Here is a 23,203-nt window from a genome sequence, read left to right as displayed (position 1 = left end):
AGGGGTAGGAGGGTAAAGGGTTAAAACACTATAATAATACTACAGATATAGGGGTAGGAGTGTAAAGGGTTAAAACACTATAATAATAATAATAATAATACAGATACATTTTTGCGACGTTCGTTCATTTTCAATTGAAGCTTTCGTTCCTGACTGTAGGTGAAGCCCAAAGAGGCCTTTATGAGGAAGTACTGCAACCCCAGGAAGATCCAGGGGCTGGAGCTGCAGCAGATCAGGACTTTCGGACGACAGATTCTGGAGGTACACACAAGCTGAAAGAATGAACACTAATATTTGTAAAATGTGGTCTTTCAATGTATTTTATCCCCTCAACCATCCCTGATGACATCACGCACGCACACACACACACACACACTCACACAAAGCTCAAGGCCATGTTCAGCACCCCAAGGATCAGGGACAGCACCCCAAGGATCAGGGACAGCACCCCCAGGATCAGGGACAGCACCCCCAGGATCAGGGACAGCACCCCCAGGATCAGGGACAGCACCCCCAGGATCAGGGACAGCACCCCCAGGATCAGGGACAGCACCCCCAAGGATCAGGGACAGCACCCCAAGGATCAGGGACAGCACCCCCAGGATCAGGGACAGCACCCCCCAGGATCAGGGACAGCACCCCCAAGGATCAGGGACAGCACCCCCAGGATCAGGGACAGCACCCCCAGGATCAGGGACAGCACCCCCAAGGATCAGGGACAGCACCCCAAGGATCAGGGACAGCACCCCCAGGATCAGGGACAGCACCCCCAAGGATCAGGGACAGCACCCCCAGGATCAGGGACAGCACCCCCAGGATCAGGGACAGCACCCCCAGGATCAGGGACAGCACCCCCAGGATCAGGGACAGCACCCCCAGGATCAGGGACAGCACCCCCCAGGATCAGGGACAGCACCCCCCAGGATCAGGGACAGCACCCCCCAGGATCAGGGACATTACCCCCCTGGATCAGGGACATTACCCTCCTGGATCAGCCTCAGAGTATCACCCCTAGGATCTGGGGCATCACCCCCCTGGATCAGCCTCAGAGCATCACCCCCAGGATCAGGGATATCACCCCCAGGATCAGGGACATCACCCCCCTGGATCAGCCTCAGAGCATCACCCCCTGTAGCTATTAAATGTCATTGTCACACTACATGTCACTGTTAAAGCCACAGTCCTTAATTCCTATTTCACTCAATGGCAGTCCAGTCACTTGGTTTTCTACATGTCACTGTTCAGAGTGATGCCATCTGAACTCTTCTCCTGTTTCTTTCCCATCAGGTTCTGAAGTTCCTCCATGACAGGGGCTTTCCATACGGCCACCTCCATGCCTCTAACATAGTGATAGAAGACAACACATGTAAAATACTGGACATAGAGAACAGCCTACTGGGCCTGCCCTCGTACTACCGGCCATACATCATACAGTTCAGGAAAATCAACGTAAGTACTGGACATAGAGAACAGCCTACTGGGCCTGCCCTCGTACTACCGGCCATACATCATACAGTTCAGGAAAATCAACGTAAGTACTGGACATAGAGAACAGCCTACCGGGCCTGCCCTCGTACTACCGGCCATACATCATACAGTTCAGGAAAATCAACGTAAGTACTGGACATAGAGAACAGCCTACTGGGCCTGCCCTCGTACTACCGGCCATACATCATACAGTTCAGGAAAATCAACGTAGGGAGATCACAACAGAAGGACTATAGCAGGATGCTGTGGAGAATTTAAATATCTCAGATAATACTGACTTGTATCAATTTATAGGGTTCATGAATGATAACATGTTTTATAAGTTGACTCTGTTAACTGTCGTAAGTGGAGGTGTGTATCAGTTGGGACAGCATGATGTGTATCAGTTGGGACAGCATGATGTGTATCAGTTGGGACAGCATGATGTGTGTATCAGTTGGGACAGCATGATGTGTGTATCAGTTGGGACAGCATGATGTGTATCAGTTGGGACAGCATGATGTGTATCAGTTGGGACAGCATGATGTGTGTATCAGTTGGGACAGCATGATGTGTGTATCAGTTGGGACAGCATGATGTGTGTATCAGTTGGGACAGCATGATGTGTGTATCAGTTGGGACAGCATGATGTGTGTATCAGTTGGGACAGCATGATGTGTGTATCAGTTGGGACAGCATGATGTGTGTATCAGTTGGGACAGCATGATGTGTGTATCAGTTGGGACAGCATGATGTGTGTATCAGTTGGGACAGCATGATGTGTGTATCAGTTGGGACAGAATGATGTGTGTATCAGTTGGGACAGCATGATGTGTGTATCAGTCGGGACAGCATGATGTGTGTATCAGTCGGGACAGCATGATGCGTATCAGTCGGGACAGCATGATGTGTGTATCAGTCGGGACAGCATGATGTGTGTATCAGTCGGGACAGCATGATGTGTGTATCAGTTGGGACAGCATGATGTGTGTATCAGTTGGGACAGCATGATGTGTGTATCAGTTGGGACAGCATGATGTGTGTATCAGTTGGGACAGCATGATGTGTGTATCAGTCGGGACAGCATGATGCGTATCAGTCGGGACAGCATGATGCGTATCAGTCGGGACAGCATGATGTGTGTATCAGTTGGGACAGCATGATGTGTGTATCAGTTGGGACAGCATGATATGTGTATCAGTTGGGACAGCATGATGTGTGTATCAGTTGGGACAGCATGATGCGTATCAGTTGGGACAGCATGATGCGTATCAGTTGGGACAGCATGATGCGTATCAGTTGGGACAGCATGATGTGTGTATCAGTTGGGACAGCATGATGTGTGTATCAGTTGGGACAGCATGATGTGTGTATCAGTTGGGACAGCATGATGTGTGTATCAGTTGGGACAGCATGATGTGTGTATCAGTTGGGACAGCATGATGTGTGTATCAGTTGGGACAGCATGATGTGTGTATCAGTTGGGACAGCATGATGTGTGTATCAGTCGGGACAGCAGGATGCGTATCAGTCGGGACAGCATGATGTGTGTATCAGTCGGGACAGCATGATGTGTGTATCAGTCGGGACAGCATGATGTGTGTATCAGTCGGGACAGCATGATGTGTGTATCAGTTGGGACAGCATGATGTGTGTATCAGTTGGGACAGCATGATGTGTGTATCAGTCGGGACAGCATGATGTGTGTATCAGTTGGGACAGCATGATGTGTGTATCAGTTGGGACAGCAGGATGCGTATCAGTCGGGACAGCATGATGTGTGTATCAGTTGGGACAGCATGATGTGTGTATCAGTCGGGACAGCATGATGTGTGTATCAGTCGGGACAGCATGATGTGTGTATCAGTCGGGACAGCATGATGCGTATCTGTTGGGACAGCATGATGCGTATCTGTTGGGACAGCATGATGCGTATCAGTCGGTACAGCAGGATGCGTATCTGTTGGGACAGCATGATGCGTATCTGTTGGGACAGCATGATGCGTATCTGTTGGGACAGCATGATGTGTGTATCAGTTGGGACAGCATGATGCGTATCTGTTGGGACAGCAGGATGCGTATCAGTCGGGACAGCATGATGCGTATCTGTTGGGACAGCAGGATGCGTATCAGTCGGGACAGCAGGATGCGTATCAGTCGGTACAGCAGGATGCGTATCAGTTGGGACAGCATGATGCGTATCAGTTGGGACAGCATGATGCGTATCTGTTGGGACAGCATGATGCGTATCTGTTGGGACAGCATGATGCGTATCTGTTGGGACAGCATGATGCGTATCAGTTGGGACAGCATGATGCGTATCTGTTGGGACAGCATGATGTGTGTATCTGTTGGGACAGCATGATGCGTATCTGTTGGGACAGCATGATGCGTATCAGTTGGTAGAGTACGGTGCTTGCAACGCCAGGATTGTGGGTTAGATTCCCACGAAGGACCAATATGAAAAAGGATGGGGAATAAAATATATATATATAATGTATTCACTCACTACTGTAAGTCGCTCTGGTTAAGAGCGTCTGCTGAAAGACTAAAATGTCAATTTTAGATGTTGTAGTGTCTTTGATACAGGTCACATAGGATTATAATGCAGTGTCGGACAATACTGACCTTATAGGCAAGGCGTCACCAGGGAAAGTTCAGGGCCCTACTTAAAGGGCCAGTTTCGCGGACATAGATTAAGCTTTCTCAATGAAGGAATCTCCACTCAAAGTGTATTAGTCGAATCTAGGTCTGGTAAACCAGCCTAAATAGTTGATGACAAAATGGATTATAAATCATCTGTGGTGACGAGTGTTTAATTTATTTTTGTCTGTAAATGTCAATCGCTGCTTCCCTACATAGTGCACTACATTTGACCAGAGCCCATAGGGCTTTGAGATGCAGACAATGTCTAACCCTAATGTGTTGTTTCTGGTGTTAACCCTTTCAGACAACAGAGAGTATAGATGTATACTCATTTGGACACTTACTGTATGAAATGACGTACGGAAGACCACCCGATGCTGTACCTGTCGACCAGTACCCTCCTGTACCTTACACCTCAGTGGGTAGGTACCGCACATGACCCTGACGTTTCCCTGTCCTCTCCTCTCTCCTAATGAACGTGACCCTGATGTTTCCCTGTCCTCTCCTAATGAACATGACCCTGATGTTTCCCTGTCCTCTCCTAATGAACGTGACCCTGACGTTTCCCTGTCCTCTCCTCTCTCCTAATGAACGTGACCCTGACGTTTCCCTGTCCTCTCCTCTCTCCTAATGAACGTGACCCTGACGTTTCCCTGTCCTCTCCTCTCTCCTAATGAACATGACCCTGATGTTTCCCTGTCCTCTCCTAATGAACATGACCCTGACGTTTCCCTGTCCTCTCCTCTCTCCTAATGAACGTGACCCTGACGTTTCCCTGTCCTCTCCTCTCTCCTAATGAACGTGACCCTGATGTTTCCCTGTCCTCTCCTAATGAACATGACCCTGACGTTTCCCTGTCCTCTCCTCTCTCCTAATGAACATGACCCTGATGTTTCCCTGTCCTCTCCTAATGAACATGACCCTGACGTTTCCCTGTCCTCTCCTAATGAACGTGACCCTGACGTTTCCCTGTCCTCTCCTCTCTCCTAATGAACGTGACCCTGACGTTTCCCTGTCCTCTCCTCTCTCCTAATGAACATGACCCTGATGTTTCCCTGTCCTCTCCTAATGAACATGACCCTGATGTTTCCCTGTCCTCTCCTAATGAACGTGACCCTGACGTTTCCCTGTCCTCTCCTCTCTCTTAATGAACGTGACCCTGACGTTTCCCTGTCCTCTCCTCTCTCCTAATGAACATGACCCTGATGTTTCCCTGTCCTCTCCTAATGAACATGACCCTGATGTTTCCCTGTCCTCTCCTCTCTCCTAATGAACATGACCCTGATGTTTCCCTGTCCTCTCCTAATGAACATGACCCTGATGTTTCCCTGTCCTCTCCTAATGAACATGACCCTGATGTTTCCCTGTCCTCTCCTAATGAACGGGACCCTGACGTTTCCCTGTCCTCTCCTCTCTCCTAATGAACATGACCCTGATGTTTCCCTGTCCTCTCCTAATGAACATGACCCTGATGTTTCCCTGTCCTCTCCTCTCTCCTAATGAACATGACCCTGATGTTTCCCTGTCCTCTCCTAATGAACATGACCCTGATGTTTCCCTGTCCTCTCCTAATGAACATGACCCTGATGTTTCCCTGTCCTCTCCTAATGAACATGACCCTGATGTTTCCCTGTCCTCTCCTAATGAACGTGACCCTGACGTTTCCCTGTCCTCTCCTAATGAACGTGACCCTGATGTTTCCCTGTCCTCTCCTAATGAACATGACCCTGATGTTTCCCTGTCCTCTCCTAATGAACGTGACCCTGACGTTTCCCTGTCCTCTCCTCTCTCCTAATGAACGTGACCCTGATGTTTCCCTGTCCTCTCCTAATGAACGGGACCCTGACGTTTCCCTGTCCTCTCCTAATGAACATGACCCTGACGTTTCCCTGTCCTCTCCTAATGAACATGACCCTGATGTTTCCCTGTCCTCTCCTAATGAACGTGACCCTGACGTTTCCCTGTCCTCTCCTAATGAACATGACCCTGATGTTTCCCTGTCCTCTCCTAATGAACGTGACCCTGACGTTTCCCTGTCCTCTCCTAATGAACATGACCCTGACGTTTCCCTGTCCTCTCCTAATGAACGTGACCCTGACGTTTCCCTGTCCTCTCCTAATGAACGTGATCCTGACGTTTCCCTGTCCTCTCCTAATGAACGTGACCCTGACGTTTCCCTGTCCTCTCCTAATGAACGTGACCCTGACGTTTCCCTGTCCTCTCCTCTCTCTTAATGAACGTGACCCTGATGTTTCCCTGTCCTCTCCTCTCTCCTAATGAACATGACCCTGATGTTTCCCTGTCCTCTCCTAATGAACGGGACCCTGACGTTTCCCTGTCCTCTCCTCTCTCCTAATGAACATGACCCTGATGTTTCCCAGTCCTCTCCTAATGAACATGACCCTGACGTTTCCCTGTCCTCTCCTAATGAACATGACCCTGATGTTTCCCTGTCCTCTCCTAATGAACGTGACCCTGATGTTTCCCTGTCCTCTCCTAATGAACGTGACCCTGATGTTTCCCTGTCCTCTCCTAATGAACATGACCCTGATGTTTCCCTGTCCTCTCCTAATGAACGTGACCCTGACGTTTCCCTGTCCTCTCCTCTCTCCTAATGAACGTGACCCTGATGTTTCCCTGTCCTCTCCTAATGAACGGGACCCTGACGTTTCCCTGTCCTCTCCTAATGAACATGACCCTGATGTTTCCCTGTCCTCTCCTAATGAACGTGACCCTGACGTTTCCCTGTCCTCTCCTCTCTCCTAATGAACGTGACCCTGATGTTTCCCTGTCCTCTCCTAATGAACGTGACCCTGATGTTTCCCTGTCCTCTCCTAATGAACATGACCCTGATGTTTCCCTGTCCTCTCCTAATGAACGTGACCCTGATGTTTCCCTGTCCTCTCCTAATGAACATGACCCTGATGTTTCCCTGTCCTCTCCTAATGAACGTGACCCTGATGTTTCCCTGTCCTCTCCTAATGAACGTGACCCTGACGTTTCCCTGTCCTCTCCTAATGAACGTGACCCTGACGTTTCCCTGTCCTCTCCTCTCTCTTAATGAACGTGACCCTGATGTTTCCCTGTCCTCTCCTCTCTCCTAATGAACATGACCCTGATGTTTCCCTGTCCTCTCCTAATGAACGGGACCCTGACGTTTCCCTGTCCTCTCCTCTCTCTTAATGAACGTGACCCTGATGTTTCCCTGTCCTCTCCTCTCTCCTAATGAACATGACCCTGATGTTTCCCTGTCCTCTCCTAATGAACGTGACCCTGACGTTTCCCTGTCCTCTCCTAATGAACGTGACCCTGACGTTTCCCTGTCCTCTCCTCTCTCCTAATGAACGTGACCCTGATGTTTCCCTGTCCTCTCCTAATGAACGTGACCCTGACGTTTCCCTGTCCTCTCCTAATGAACATGACCCTGATGTTTCCCTGTCCTCTCCTAATGAACGTGACCCTGATGTTTCCCTGTCCTCTCCTAATGAACGTGACCCTGATGTTTCCCTGTCCTCTCCTAATGAACGTGACCCTGACGTTTCCCTGTCTTCTCCTAATGAACATGACCCTGATGTTTCCCTGTCCTCTCCTAATGAACATGACCCTGATGTTTCCCTGTCCTCTCCTAATGAACGTGACCCTGACGTTTCCCTGTCCTCTCCTAATGAACATGACCCTGATGTTTCCCTGTCCTCTCCTAATGAACATGACCCTGATGTTTCCCTGACCTCTCCTAATGAACGTGACCCTGACGTTTCCCTGTCCTCTCCTAATGAACGTGACCCTGACGTTTCCCTGTCCTCTCCTAATGAACGTGACCCTGATGTTTCCCCTTCCTCGCCTCTCTCCTTAGTGTCTGTGCTGCAATCCATCCTGTCCACAGAGGCCTGTAAGACTGGGATGCCCACTGTTGCACAACTGATGCAGACACCGTGAGTACAGTCTCACACACACACACACACACACACACACACACTGCTGCAGACACTGTGAGTAGAGTACAGTAACACACACACACACACACACACACACACTGCTGCAGACACCTTGAGTAGAGTACAGTAACACACACACACACACTGCTGCAGACACCTTGAGTAGAGTACATTACAACAACCCATCAGTGAGATTATTATTTGACCCTGCTGGTCATCTATGAATGTTTGAACATCTTGGAGAAAAATCTGGCCTTAAAGGCCATGTACTGTTAAAATCTCCACCCGGCACAGAGAGAGAGACACACACAGCCAGAAGCCTGGTTCCTCTCTAGGTTTCTTCCTAGGTTTCTGCCTTTCTAGGGAGTTTTTCCTAGCCACCGTGCTTCTACATCTGCATTGCTGCTGTTTGGGGTTTTAGGCTGGGTTTCTGTATAGCTATTTGTGGAATCTGCTGATGTAAAAAGGGCTTCATAAATATATTTGATTGATTGATCATAGCCTACCACTGAAGCAGTCATCACTTTGCCTTTTTAGAGAGCACACAAGCGCTGCACATCTTTGAAGCGGAATATAATGAAGTTTCTGTCTCTTTCTCTCTGTCCCGGCAGGCTGTTCAGCGATGTGCTGCTGTTTCACTCAGAAAAACTCCAGTTCAAGATCCCCACCAAATTAAGAGACGCCTTGAAAACTGCCAAAGAGTGCATGGAAAAGAGACTCCAAGAACAGCAGAAAATGGTAAGTATTACGGCCAGTTTCCTGGAGCCAGATGAGCTTGGATGGATGGATGGATGGATGGATGGAAGGATGGAAGGAAGGAAGGAACGATTGATTGATGGATTGATTGGTGTTTGATCATCTCCTCAGAACCAGCAGCACAGGAGGCTGACCAGAGCTCAGTCCCACCACGGCTCAGAGGAGGAGAAGAGGAGGAGAAAGATACTGGCTAGAAAGGTAGAACACAGAGAGAGACACAGAGAGAGACACAGAGAGAGACGCACAGAGAGAGACGCACAGAGAGAGACGCACAGAGAGAGAGACGCACAGAGAGAGACGCACAGAGAGAGACGCACAGAGAGAGACGCAGAGAGAGAGAGACACAGAGAGACACAGAGAGAGAGACACAGAGAGAGAGACACAGAGAGAGAGACACAGAGAGAGAGACACAGAGAGAGAGACACAGAGAGAGAGAGACACAGAGAGAGAGAGACACAGAGAGAGAGACACAGAGAGAGAGAGAGACGCACAGAGAGAGAGAGAGAGTGGCACAACCTACAGTGAGGGGAAAAAAGTATTTGATCCCCTGCTGATTTTGTACGTTTGCCCACTGACAAAGAAATGATCAGTCTATAATTTTAATGGTAGGTTTATTTGAACAGTGAGAGACAGAATAAAAACAAAAAAATCCAGAAAAACGCATGTCAAAAATGTTATAAATTGATTTGCATTTTAATGAGGAAAATAAGTATTTGACCCCCTCTCAATCAGAAAGATTTCTGGCTCCCAGGTGTCTTTTATACAGGTAACGAGCTGAGATTAGGAGCACACTCTTAAAGGGAGTGCTCCTAATCTCAGCTTGTTACCTGTATAAAAGACACCTGTCCACAGAAGCAATCAATCAATCAGATTCCAAACTCTCCACCATGGCCAAGACCAAAGAGCTCTCCAAGGATGTCAGGGACAAGATTGTAGACCTACACAGGGCTGGAATGGGCTACAAGACCATCGCCAAGCAGCTTGGTGAGAAGGTGACAACAGTTGGTGCGATTTGAAGGACAACTTCGCCTGGTTCACCAACTACTTCTCAGATAGAGTTCAATGTGTCAAATCGGAGGGCCTGTTGTCTGGACCTATGGCAGTCTCTATGGGGGTGCCACAGGGTTCAATTCTTGGGCCAACTCTTTTCTCTGTGTATATCAATGACGTCGCTCTTGCTGCTGGTGACTCTCAGATCCACCTCTACGCAGACGACACCATTTTGTATACATCTGGCCCTTCATTGGACACTGTGTTAACAAACCTCCAAACGAGCTTCAATTCCATACAACACTCCTTCAGTAGCCTCCAACTGCTCTTAAACACTAGTAAAACTAAATGCATGCTCTTCAACCGAACGCTGCTTGCACCCGCCCACCCGACTAGAATCACTACTCTAGACGGGTCTGACCTAGAGTATGTGGACAACTACAAATATCTAGGTGTCTGGTTAGACTGTAAACTCTCCTTCCAGACTCACATTAAGAATCTCCAATCCAAAGTTAAATCTAGAATCGGTTTCCTATTTCGCAACAAAGCCTCCTTCACTCATGCTGCCAAACATGCCCTCGTAAAACTGACTATCCTACCGATCCTTGACTTCGGCGATGTCATTTACAAAATAGCCTCCAACACTCTACTCAGCAAATTGGATGTTGTCTATCACAGTGCCATCCGTTTTGTCTCCAAAGCCCCATATAATACCCACCACTGTGACCTGTACGCTCTTGTTGGCTGGTCCTCACTACATATTCGTCGCCAAACCCACTGGCTCCAGGCCATCTATAAATCACTGCTAGGCAAATCCCCGCCTTATCTTAGCTCATTGGTCACCATAGCAACACCCACCCGTAGTCTGCGCTCCAGCGGGTATATCTCACTGGTCATTCCCAAAGCCAACACCTCCTTTGGCCGCAATTCCTTCCAGTTCTCTGCTGCCAATGACTGGAACAAATTGCAAAAATCTCTGAAGTTGGAGACACTTATCTCCCTCACTAACTTTAAGCATCAGTTGTCAGAGCACCTTACCGATCACTGCACCTGTACACAGCCCATCTGTAATTAGCCCACCCAACTACCTCATCCCCATATTGTTATTTATTTTGCTCATTTGTACCCCAGTATCTCTATTTGCACATCATCTCTTGCACATCATTCCAGTGTTAATACTAAATTGTAATTATTTTGCACTATAGCCTATTTTATTGCCTTACCTCCATAACTTGCTAAATTTGCACACACTGTATATATATGTATTTCTGTTTCTGTATTTTTGACTTTGTTTTGTTTTACCCCATATGTAACTCTGTATTGTTGTTTTTTATCGCACTGCTTTGCTTTATCTTGGCCAGGTCGCAGTTGTAAATGAGAACTTGTTCTCAACTGGTTTACCTGGTTAAATAAAGGTGAAATAAAAAAAAAAAATCAAAGGGACGATGGACGGGGCCATGTACCGTCAAATCTTGGGTGAGAACCTCCTTCCCTCAGCCAGGGCATTGAAAATGGGTCGTGGATGGGTATTCCAGCATGACAATGACCCAAAACACACGGCCAAGGCAACAAAGGAGTGGCTCAAGAAGAAGCACATTAAGGTCCTGGAGTGGCCTAGCCAGTCTCCAGACCTTAATCCCATAGAAAATCTGTGGACGGAGCTGCAGGGGATCAAATTATTTTTTCCCTCACTGTATGTAATCTGCTAGGTTATTGTTATCTATGCGCTGTTGAACATTGTGTTTAACCAGAATAAAAGTAAGCTAAGAGGGACAACTCTCATCTGGCTATACCTGCTGAACGGGGCTTACAATCGATTTTATTTTCGATTGTTCAGGTTAATCATCAACAATAGTTTTGGTAGTTTTGCTTTAAACTATCCGTGTATTTGGGCATTTTTAGATATACAGGGTATAGTTGAAATGTCATAACGAGGACAGCAATCACTTTTGCGAGCCCCACTGCATGGGCCGAAGTGAGAGGAGAAGAGAAGATCACTCTGTAAAAACTTCCAAACGGTCAAAACCATTCGATTTTGAGATGGAGAGGGGTGAAATCCAAAATGGTGCTATATATTCATTGGCTATGTCACAGCTAATTTGTTAGCGATAAATATTGATACATTAATAGCTCAAACACTTAATCTGCAAACATGACAAGTTAATTAGTGGGTGATGGTGATTTCAGAACCAGTGGGGGGATAGTGGTAGTGAGATGGTAGATGACTAGTCTACCTAATGGCTCAGATCATCATTCACAGACAGGCCCAGGTCAGACAGGCCCAGGTCAGACAGGCCCAGGTCAGACAGGCCCAGGTCAGACAGGCCCAGGTCAGACAGGCCCAGGTCAGAGAGGCCCAGGTCAGACAGGCCCTGCTCACAAGCTCCATCAGCAGCAGATTTTAATTTGGAATAGAAAATTAATTATTTTTTGCAACAAATGTTAATGCATCGCATCGAACCGATTCGTTCTCTAGTCAAACCAAATCGCTCCAAATGGTTTCAAACTAATACGTATGGCTCCTGGATGGTATCAGTCCATGTCTCTAGATACGTATGGCTCCTGGATGGTATCAGTCCATGTCTCTAGATACGTATGGCTCCTGGATGGTATCAGTCCATGTCTCTAGATACGTATGGCTCCTGGATGGTATCAGTCCATGTCTCTAGATACGTATAGCTCCTGGATGGTATCAGTCCATGTCTATAGATACGTATGGCTCCTGGATGGTATCAGTCCATGTCTCTAGATACGTATGGCTCCTGGATGGTATCAGTCCATGTCTCTAGATACGTATGGCTCCTGGATGGTATCAGTCCATGTCTCTAGATACGTATAGCTCCTGGATGGTATCAGTCCATGTCTCTAGATACGTATGGCTCCTGGATGGTATCAGTCCATGTCTCTAGATACGTATGGCTCCTGGATGGTATCAGTCCATGTCTCTAGATACGTATGGCTCCTGGATGGTATCAGTCCATGTCTCTAGATACGTATGGCTCCTGGATGGTATCAGTCCATGTCTCTAGATACGTATGGCTCCTGTATGGTATCAGTCCATGTCTCTAGATACGTATGGCTCCTGGATGGTATCAGTCCATGTCTCTAGATACGTATAGCTCCTGGATGGTATCAGTCCATGTCTCTAGATACGTATGGCTCCTGGATGGTATCAGTCCATGTCTCTAGATACGTATGGCTCCTGGATGGTATCAGTCCATGTCTCTAGATACGTATAGCTCCTGGATGGTATCAGTCCATGTCTCTAGATACGTATGGCTCCTGGATGGTATCAGTCCATGTCTCTAGATACGTACGGCTCCTGGATGGTATCAGTCCATGTCTCTAGATACGTATGGATCCTGGATGGTATCAGTCCATGTCTCTAGATGTATTGAATCATCTTGAATGGGAAAGAAGCAGATTCATTATCATTTTGTAGCAGAATTGTTGTTGATAGAAATATGTTTGTTGTTGTAGAAGTCCAGACAGTCGGCCTATGAGAACGAGGAGGATCTCTCTGTGAAGTACAACAACAACTCTGGTACGTCCTCAGCGCTCTGCTTTAAACAGACCAGGAGAATACACTCTTACTGAGTGCTCGAACAGAAATGTCTACGAATATGTTCATTATCTTCAGGTTCAGAATGTATGTATGCATGGGAAAAAGCATTGGATAAAAGTGTCTACTAAATGGCTATTATTATTATTATTATTATTATTATTATTATATTAAGGTCAGGTTCTTATCCTGACTCTATAATATTATAAGACTAAAATGTGAACTGTGTTTTCAATGTGGCTAAAGCATGCTCTAGTGGAGACTGCAAGGTAATAGCATAGTACAACTAGGTAGTTATATAGTATTGGCTAATAACACACAGTAGAATTAGGCCTAGATCAGGACTCTGCAACCCTGTTCCTGGAGAGCTACCCTCCTGGAGGTTAACTCCAACCCTGTTCCTGGAGAGCTACCCTCCTGTAGGTTAACTCCAACCCTGTTCCTGGTGAGCTACCCTCCTGTAGGTTAACTCCAACCCTGTTCCTGGAGAGCTACCCTCCTGTAGGTTAACTCCAACCCTGTTCCTGGAGAGCTACCCTCCTGGAGGTTAACTCCAACCCTGTTCCTGGAGAGCTACCCTCCTGTAGGTTAACTCCAACCCTGTTCCTGGAGAGCTAACCTCCTGGTAGCTCTCCAGGAACAGGGTTGGAGTTAAAACCTACAGGAGGGTAGCTCTCCAGGAACAGGGTTAGAGATCCCTGACCTAGATGGATATATAGTACCATAGTTTAGGATTTGAACACTGTCGTTAGAAAATGTAAATACACGTGGATGACATGGCAGCTTTGTTTATCCTGGCAACACTGACATGGCAACACTGTTTACAATGCAATACTTCCACATAGTGACTGACTGACTGACTGACTGACTGATCGGATGTCCATCTTCCTGTCTTTAGGTTCAGGAGCCAGCTCCCCCCCCACCTCTCCCTCCTCCCCCACTCCTCCTCACACTACAGGTAGGTACCAACTATATCAACATGACGATATGTAGCCTTTAGTAACTAATCAGCCTGTTATGTTAAACAGTGTTTTCCAATAGCGCCGGCTGGCGGCTGGCTAATCAGCCGGTTACAGACTCATTTTCAGCCGGATACATTTTCCACTTCATATTAACTAGGCTACTTGTCATTTAAAAGTTTTTCAATTTGCTAGTCCGTCGAGACCTCTCCCACTAGAATTAACCATGTGCATCTTCTAGCGATCTGTTGACAGGACAGGCTCCTGTCAGTCACAAAGCCATGACAGGGAAACGCATCGGAGAGGAAGAGGCGAAGCGAGAGGTCCTTTCTCTCACCTAAATCTGTCCAAAATAAAGCCCAATGCGTTTCTATGAGCTTATTTTGGACCTGAGCTTGTCGCCTGCTTTCCCGCCTTTGCGACAACGACTCCCATTGTTAGGGCGAAGACATGAGCATCTCGTCATTATATACAGATCTCTGGTTGCAGTCGAGTCTCTTTACGCGGAGGGGGAGAGCACGATGCTGGTGAATTTGCACATCCAATGTAATGGAAGTGGTAACGATGAGTTGAAATCCACTTAGCCTAATTTATTGTTTTCTGACACATTCATTTATTTTATTTTGTGTGTTTCACATAGCCAGCCTTGCGGAGTCGTGGCACATAGTAGGCCATTTACTGTGTTTTAATTGACAACTGAACAGCAAGTGTTGACTAGTTTATAAAAGTTGTCGAACTTACTGATTTAAAGTTGATCTAATATAACCCTTTGCCATTCATAAATCATGCAAATGTAAATCATACATTGCCTTCAGAAAGTATTCACACCCCTTGACATTTTCCATATTTTGTTGTTACAAAGTGGGATTCAAATGAATTTAATTGTCTTTTTTTTTGTTAACACAAAATACTCTGTCAAAGTGGAAGAATAATTCTAACGTTTGAAAAATTTATAAATATATATATATACAGTACCAGTCAAAAGTTTGGACACACCTACTAATTCAAGGGTTTTTCTTTATTTTTACTATTTTCTACATTGTAGAATAATAGTGAAGACATCAAAACTATGAAATAACACATATGGAATCATGTAGTAACCAAAAAAGTGTTAAAAAAATCAAAATATATTTGGATTCTTCAAATAGCCACCCTTTGCCTTGATGACAGCTATGCACACTATTGGCATTCTCTCAACCAGCTTCATGAGGAATGCTTTTCCAACAGTCTTGAAGGAGTTCCCACATATGCTGAGCACTTGTTGGCTGCTTTTCCTTCACTCTGCAGTCCAACTCATCCCAAACCATCTCAATTGGGTTGAGGTCGGGTGATTGTGGAGGCCAGGTCATCTGATGCAGCACTCCATCACTCTCCTTCTTGGTAAAATAGCCCTTACACAGCCTGGAGGTGTGTTGGGTCATTGTCCTGTTGAAAAACAAATGATAGTCCCATTAAGCCCAAACCAGATGGGATGGCGTATCGCTGCAGAATGCTGTGGTAGCCATGCTGGTTAAGTGTGCCTTGAATTCTAAATAAATCACAGACCGTGTCACCAGTAAAGCACCACCACAACATAACACCTCCTCCTCCATGCTTTACGGTGGGAAATACAAATGCGGAGATCATCCGTTCACCCACACCGCGTCTCACAAAGACACGGCGGTTGGAACCAAAAATCTCAAATTTGGACTCCAGACCAAAGGCCAAATTTCCACCGGTCTAATGTCCATTGCTCGTGTTTCTTGGCCCAAGCAGGTCTCTTCTTATTATTGGTGTCCTTTAGTAGTGGTTTCTTTGCAGCAATTCGACCATGAAGGCCTGATTCACGCAGTCTCCTCTGAACAGTTGATGTTGAGATGTGTCTGTTACTTGAACTCTGTGAAGCATTTATTTGGGCTGCAATTTCTGAGGCTGGTAACTCTAATGAACTTATCCTCTGCAGCAGAGGTAACTCTGGGTCTTCCATTCCTGTGGCGGTCCTAATGAGAGCCAGTTTCATCATAGCGCTTGATGGTTTTTGCGACTACACTTGAAAAAACGTTCAAAGTTCTTGACATTTTCCATATTGACTGACCTTCATGTCTTAAAGTAGTGATGGACTGTCGTTTCTCTTTGCTTATTTGAGCTGTTCTTGCCATCATATGGACTTGGTCTTTTACCAAATAGGGCTATCTTCTGTATACCAACCCTACCTTGTGTGCAAAGCTGTCATCAAGGCAAAGGGTGGCTATTTGAAGAATCTCAAATGTAAAATATATTTTGATTTGTTTAACACTTTTTTGGTTACTACATGATTCCATATGTGTTATTTCATAGTTTTGATGTCTTCACTATTATTCTACAATATAGAAAATAGTAAAAATAAAGAAAAACCCCAAACTTTTGACTGGTTGTGTGTGTGTGTGTGTGTGTGTGTGTGTGTGTGTGTGTATACTACTATCTTGATTAGATGCAAAGTATTCAACCCCCTGAGTTAATACATGTTAGAATCACCTTTGGCCTTGTGTTTTAAGTTATTGTCCTGCTGAAAGGTGAATTTGTCTCCCAGTTTCGGTTGGAAAGCAGACTGAACCAGATTTTCCTCGTTTATTTTAATTTTTAAAAAACTCCCTAGTCCTTAACGATGACAAGCATACCCATAACATGATGCAGCCACCACCATGCTTGAAAATATGAAGAGTGGTACTCAGCGACGTGTTGTATTGGATTTTCCCCAAACATAACGATTTGTATTCAGGACAGAAAGTAAATTCCTTTTTAGCAGTTTTACTTTGGTGCCTTATTGCAGACAGCATGTTGTGGAATGTTTTTATTCTGTCGAGGTTTTCTTCTTTTCACTCTGTCATTTAGGTTAGTATTGTGGAGTAACTACAATGTTGTTGGTCCATCCTCAGTTTTCTCCTATCACAGCCATTAAACTGTGTAACTGTTGTAAAGTCACCATTGGCCTCATCAAATTCTCGAGCGGTTTCCTTCCTCTCCGGCAACTGAGTTAGGAAGGGCGCCTGTGTCTTTGTAGTGACTGGGTGTATTGATACACCATCCAAAGTGTAATTAATAACTTCACCATGATCAAAGGGATATTCAATATCTGCTTTTATTTTGATTTTTTTTACTCTTCTAAGAATAGGTGCCCTCCTTTGCGAGGTGTTGGAAAACAACCCTGGCCATTTTGGTTGAAATGCACTGATCGACTGAGGGACCTTTTAGAGATAATTGTATGTGTGGGGCACAGAGATGAGGTAGTCCCTCAAAAATCACATTAAACACTATTATTGCACAAAGAGTGAGTCCATGCAACTTATTATGTGACTTGTTTAGCAAATGTTTACTCCTGACCTTATTTAGGCTTTCCATAACAAAGGGGTTGAATACTTATTGACTCAAAAAATTTCAGCTTTTCATTGTTTATTAATTTGTTAACATTTCTAAAAACATAGTTCCACTTTGACATTATGGGGTATTGTGCGTAGGCCAGTGACAACAAATCTCAATTTAATACATTTTAAATTCGGGCTGTAACACAACAAAATATGCAAAAAAGTCAAGGGGTGTGAATACTTTCTAAACAAAAAAATATGTATGCACGCATGACTGTAAGTCGCTTTGGATAAAAGCGTCTGCTAAATGGCATATTATATTATTATTATTATTATTATTATTATATTATACTAAAGGCACTGTTTGTCCATGGTATCGCTTTGGGACAAGTAAACCGAAGGATTTCCTTTCCTAGGATGTCGAGGCTTGACAGACAGTGACACTAAAGTGAGTGACTCTGGTCTCGTCAGCCAGTGTAGCCTACCGAATGGCATCGGTGAGAGAGACGTTCATTTGGCTCCCTAATTTACATTGGCCACTGGTAGGCCAAGGCTTTTTGATGATTATCTGCAGATAAACGATGAAAACATTCGACGAAGATGGTGAATCAACACTGCAGAAACAATAGGTAGTGGCAAGCCTCCCGGACCTCCCCGGCCCTGAGGGCACCTACTTTTCCGATTTGGCTGGCTACTCTAAGTACTTTGTGGAAAACACTGGTTAAATATGTCTATGCTAGGTGCCAGTGTACCAGGACCTAGACTATAACTGTATGGTAAATACCAGACCCTCAGGTTCACATAGACTATAACTCTGGCAGCTTTGAAATCAGTCAGCACCCTGCCCATCTGATACTGATGGCTGATGGGAGTAGTAGTTCCAATACTGATGGCTGATGGGAGTAGTAGTTCCAATACTGATGGCTGATGGGAGTAGTAGTTCCTCTTCAGTGATGTGCATGAGGTCTGTGTTGCGTTTGTAACCATGTCTTAGCAGTGTTCCATATGGTGGTGGTGCTCCCCCTTGTGGTAAGACAGAAAGAGGCAATCAGATGGTTATAGAGAATAGATACACCATACATGGTGTTAGAAGGTTAGATGGAGACAGTTTGAGACTTTTTTAAAATTTTTTATGATTCATGTCTCTTCATGATGTCTTAACTTCTAAACCAAAAGCATGACAATGTAATAATAACCTCCCGAGTGGCGCAGTGGTCTAAGGCGCTGCATCGTAGTGCTAGCTGTGCCACTAGAGATCCTGGTTCGAATCCAGGCTATGGGGCGGCGAATAATTGGTCCAGGGTAGGGGAGGGAATGGCCGGCAGGGATGTAGCTCAGTTGGTAGAGCGTGGCGTTTGCAACACCAGGGTTGTGGGTTCGATTACCACGGGGGGCCAGTATGAAAAACATAATGTAGGCACTAATTAACTGTAAGTCGCTCTGGATAAGAGCGTCTGCTAAATGACTAAAATGTAAATGTAATGTTATTGCCTGTGATTACAAGGAAGATTGCATTTGTATGCATGGTGTATCATTATTTTATTTTTTCAACAACCACACTGTATATTAGACTAGGAAGGTTATTCGTTTTAGCTGGTGAAGCTGACTGGTTACTTTAAAGGTGTTTTTAATGTCTTCGTCCTCATGTCATCATGTGATAATATTGTAGTTATTCTGGTCATACTTCAACGTTATTTTTCTTCTTCTTGTTTTCATACTTATTCATTTTCCACTCAGCTAATCAGTAATCACGACATACTGTAAATAATGAGCTTTTAGTTTTGATTAACAGCAGTATTGATTGAACTCTCAAGGAACCAATGACCAATAACAGTAATCCATCTATCTCTCTTTTCCTCCCTTTTGCTGTCTGTCTGCCAAGTAGAGCATGCACCATTTTGAACATGTGTGGGGTAAAGTAAATCAATAATGATTCCTATATGTTTTTTAAAGCTGTAGTCGCCCCCTGAATCACAGCAAGTACACCACAATACAGGACTGTCTCTGTACCACTGTAGTTTGGCATGTCTCATAGTAGAAGGATGGAATGACGTTGCTCAGAGAAAAAAAACGAGATGAAAGCAAAATAAATGAATACTAACGGAGAAACGTATTGTTTTGCAGGAACCATATCTTTAATTATGGAAATATTTTAGAGCTTTATACTATAGAACCTAGAACCTATTCTAGATGACATCATCTTGATTAACATAGTAAATTACATCCGTTTTGTAATAGTGAGATGTCAGTTGCTGTAAAGGTCTTTCAACTTCTCTAACACCAACCTTCTTCAGATTTCTGCTCACTTAAACATCAAAGATTAGTAGTTACAATTTAATTTAAATATTTATTTTATTTCATCTCCCTGCATTGATTTGCCTTTGCTTGCTTGGTAAAAGGGTGTCTGCAACTTTAAAAAGTCACAATCTGCAATGATCCACACATTAATGGTTATTCCTTTTTTTGGGATATTTATTTTCACCATTGTCATGGATATTGTCCACCTCCAACAAACGTTTTGCACAGATAACCCTTGGAGGCTCAAACACTGCTTGAAGCTCCAGTGTACATTGCAGATTGTGATCCTTTGGTGGTGGTATTGTTGATGGGATTGGAAACACTGTTACAGAAAAAATATATATTGATGTATTCTTCTACATAAGACTACCACTCTGTGTTCTAACAGTTGATTTCTTGTTGATGTAGGAGTTGCACCACCGCCACCGCCACCACCTCCTCCTCTACCTCCTCCAAGTGCTAATCCTGGCCAGTCCCACGCCCCTCCACATCCTCCTCCCCTTGGGTCAGGTCCTCCTCCTGCTAACGGTGTGGGGCGTGGTGCCCTCCTCAGCTCCATCACGTCATTCAGTATAGGCAAACTGAAGAAAGCAGTGACCGTCGACCCCAACATCCAACACTCTGAAGAGTATCGCTCATCCTTCTCATCCTGACCCTGTGGTTCGAGCCACCCCTAAAGGTTATCTGTCATCCTGACCCTGTGGTTCGAGTCACCCCTAAAGGTTACCTGCCATCCTGACCCTGTGGTTCGAGCCACCCCTAAAGGTTACCTGTCATCCTGACCCTGTGGTCCCAGCCACCCCTAAAGGTTATCTGTCATCCTGACCCTGTGGTTCGAGCCACCCCTAAAGGTTACCTGTCATCCTGACCCTGTGGTTCGAGTCACCCCTAAAGGTTACCTGTCATCCTGACCCTGTGGTTCGAGCCACCCCTAAAGGTTACCTGTCATCCTGACCCTGTGGTTCGAGCCACCCCTAAAGGTTACCTGTCATCCTGACCCTGTGGTTCGAGCCACCCCTAAAGGTTACCTGTCGTCCTGCTCATTCACTTTTTTGCTCCTTTAGTTTTTTTGCTTCTAAATTTCGTTCCCGTCCGATGAGTTAACCCCCAGCCCCGGCCCTTTAAGGTTTGAGGTAGGGGACGGGGCATCAACTCCTGTCCAATAGAGCCGCCTGGTTGGTTCTCCCTTTAGCACAAAAATGACTGGTCAGTGGACTCTACAGGTGGTTTAAAATGACTGGTCAGTGGACTCTACAGGTGGTTTAAAGGGGGATTTAAAGATGAGGTGGCATCAGCCAAGTCTGGTGTCTATCTGGTGGACTGCAGTGAATGACTGATGATTTCAGTGGAGCGTGTTTCTTTTTATTTACCAACCCTTATTTGTCAATCCAGCGAAATGACCTGAATAGAACGTACAAGCAACTGTGAGGGAAGTGATTCAGAAAGCAAGCACATGAACCACACGTGTTTCAGAGGGACTGGGACTCTGACCTGACATCCACCAACCAACAGCGACTATGAAAGAACTGTCAGTTTCGACCACAGTGAGACGACAAAATGAAAGAACTGTCAGTCTGTATTATGTGTATTGAATTTGGACAGTTGTGTACTTCAATGTTTATCGTATCTGTATTCTTTATTTTTTTCCTCTTCGCTTTTTGTTGTCTTGGAATGAATGGAAGGAGATGTGATGCTGTTGGACTGTCTGTGTTGCTTACGTCTATGTGCCACATTCATCTCTGTGCCTGCGTCAATACCTGGTCTGCTTCCCAAATGGCATCCCGTTTCCTTTATAGTGCACTACTTAGTAGTAGTGCGCTATATAGGGAATAGGGTGCCATTTCAAACGCACACATAGATTCAAAAATCATGGATGCTGCAAGGATTAAAACCTCCCAGATTACCCATGGCCGCTTGTTTAGTAAATGAGGACCACCAGAAATCTGTCATCATTCAGTATGCAAAATAATTAACCCAAATGATATGACATACTGTACTTACTGGTATTAAATCAGTAACAAGTTAAGATTCAAATACCTTTTAAAAGATTGTTTTGCCTTTTCCTCTCCAAAATAGCAGTGTAAAGTTGTTGAAGAATTGACCATTTCTCTGCTGCACTTTACCGATAGGGAGGGGTTTTCTCAATGATCCAGGATTGACACACAACTGTGAGCAGTTTACTGGGAGAATGTATCTGAATGGATTCTGGTGTTTACAATAAATAATCCTAATCCTGAAATGAGTTAATTTTGCTAATCTGTTTGTCAAACTGTTATTGATCGTCACAATCTGACGTTGACCATCATGTACCTCTGCTACATTCAACCACTGTCAGAGGCACTGAAGGGACACCCTCATTCTGTCTGAAAAGCAAAGTTACAATCTGCAGAACTGTCTGAAATGCTTTGTCTTGTCAACATTTACAAGATTAACCTGTTCTGAAGATTGATACATTCAGGACAATTACTAATTGGCTGCGTTTACACAGGCCGCCCAATTCTTATCTTTTGCCAATAATTTGTATTTTGACCAATCAGATCAGATCCTTTGCCAATAATTGGGCAAAAAAATAAGAACTGTGCTGCCTGTGTAAACGCAGCCATCGAGTTTTAATAATATCTCTTGCTTATTGTTACCAGCTCTTTACATCACCAACAGTGGTGAGCACTTCTATGTAACAATACCCAGAATACATTTCCCCTCCATTATGTCATTTTATCCAATTCCACCTCTCTCGCTCTGTTTGTCCAGTTCAGGGTCTGAGTGAGGCTTCAGTATGACATTAATTCTGTGTTCATTTGGCAGCCGTTTCTCCAATCCATCATCGCTGGCTGCCAACCTTTCTGATTTGCACTGCTGAATATGGAGTTTTCAAGTAAATACTATACCGCCTTTTGGCAGTATGGAGTAACAACATGTTGACAGGAAAACAAAAGTATTTTATGATTGAAGATGACTGCACTTTAAGATGAAGTTACTAATATTTTCCAAACTCTTTTTGAGTTTGGGTGGGGGGTGTTGTATGAAACATATTTTGTCCGTCTGCTGCATTAAAACATTAAAATCCATAACTGTTTGGGGTTTGTATGTTTGACCCTGCACAGCTGTGTCTTAAAAACAATCCAATGTTATCTACATTGCCGTATTATACTTATTTTATTAAAATCATGGACTGAAATGTGTGGTTTGTGGTACTCTTTGCTCTGCGTGTTATTTTAGTGGATAGAAATGTATAGTTCTGTCAGTAGTAAAGTAACTTGACACCCCACA

At 44.9% G+C, this 23,203-nt stretch overlaps 1 protein-coding gene across 1 annotated transcript in view; it reads left to right on the top strand.

The window, feature by feature from the left end:
* The window catches only part of pxk (PX domain containing serine/threonine kinase), a 57,135-nt gene extending 34,024 nt beyond the window's left edge, over positions 1 to 23,111 (top strand). Inside the window, exons 9-17 of the mRNA XM_084167398.1 lie at positions 160 to 261; positions 1,288 to 1,449; positions 4,418 to 4,535; positions 7,967 to 8,045; positions 8,660 to 8,786; positions 8,916 to 9,002; positions 13,275 to 13,338; positions 14,255 to 14,314; positions 20,342 to 23,111. Of these exons, the coding sequence (XP_084023524.1) occupies positions 160 to 261; positions 1,288 to 1,449; positions 4,418 to 4,535; positions 7,967 to 8,045; positions 8,660 to 8,786; positions 8,916 to 9,002; positions 13,275 to 13,338; positions 14,255 to 14,314; positions 20,342 to 20,586 (1,044 nt within the window). The 3' untranslated portion in view covers positions 20,587 to 23,111. The remainder of the gene's footprint in view (positions 1 to 159; positions 262 to 1,287; positions 1,450 to 4,417; positions 4,536 to 7,966; positions 8,046 to 8,659; positions 8,787 to 8,915; positions 9,003 to 13,274; positions 13,339 to 14,254; positions 14,315 to 20,341) is intronic.
* The last annotated feature ends 92 nt before the right edge of the window (positions 23,112 to 23,203 follow it).

Source organism: Coregonus lavaretus (genome assembly GCF_964263955.1).
Source record: "Coregonus lavaretus genome assembly, chromosome: 8".
In the NCBI taxonomy this organism is placed as follows: domain Eukaryota; kingdom Metazoa; phylum Chordata; class Actinopteri; order Salmoniformes; family Salmonidae; genus Coregonus; species Coregonus lavaretus.
The sequence above is the reverse complement of the archived record's forward strand: the minus strand, read 5'-3'. Positions and strand labels throughout refer to the sequence as shown.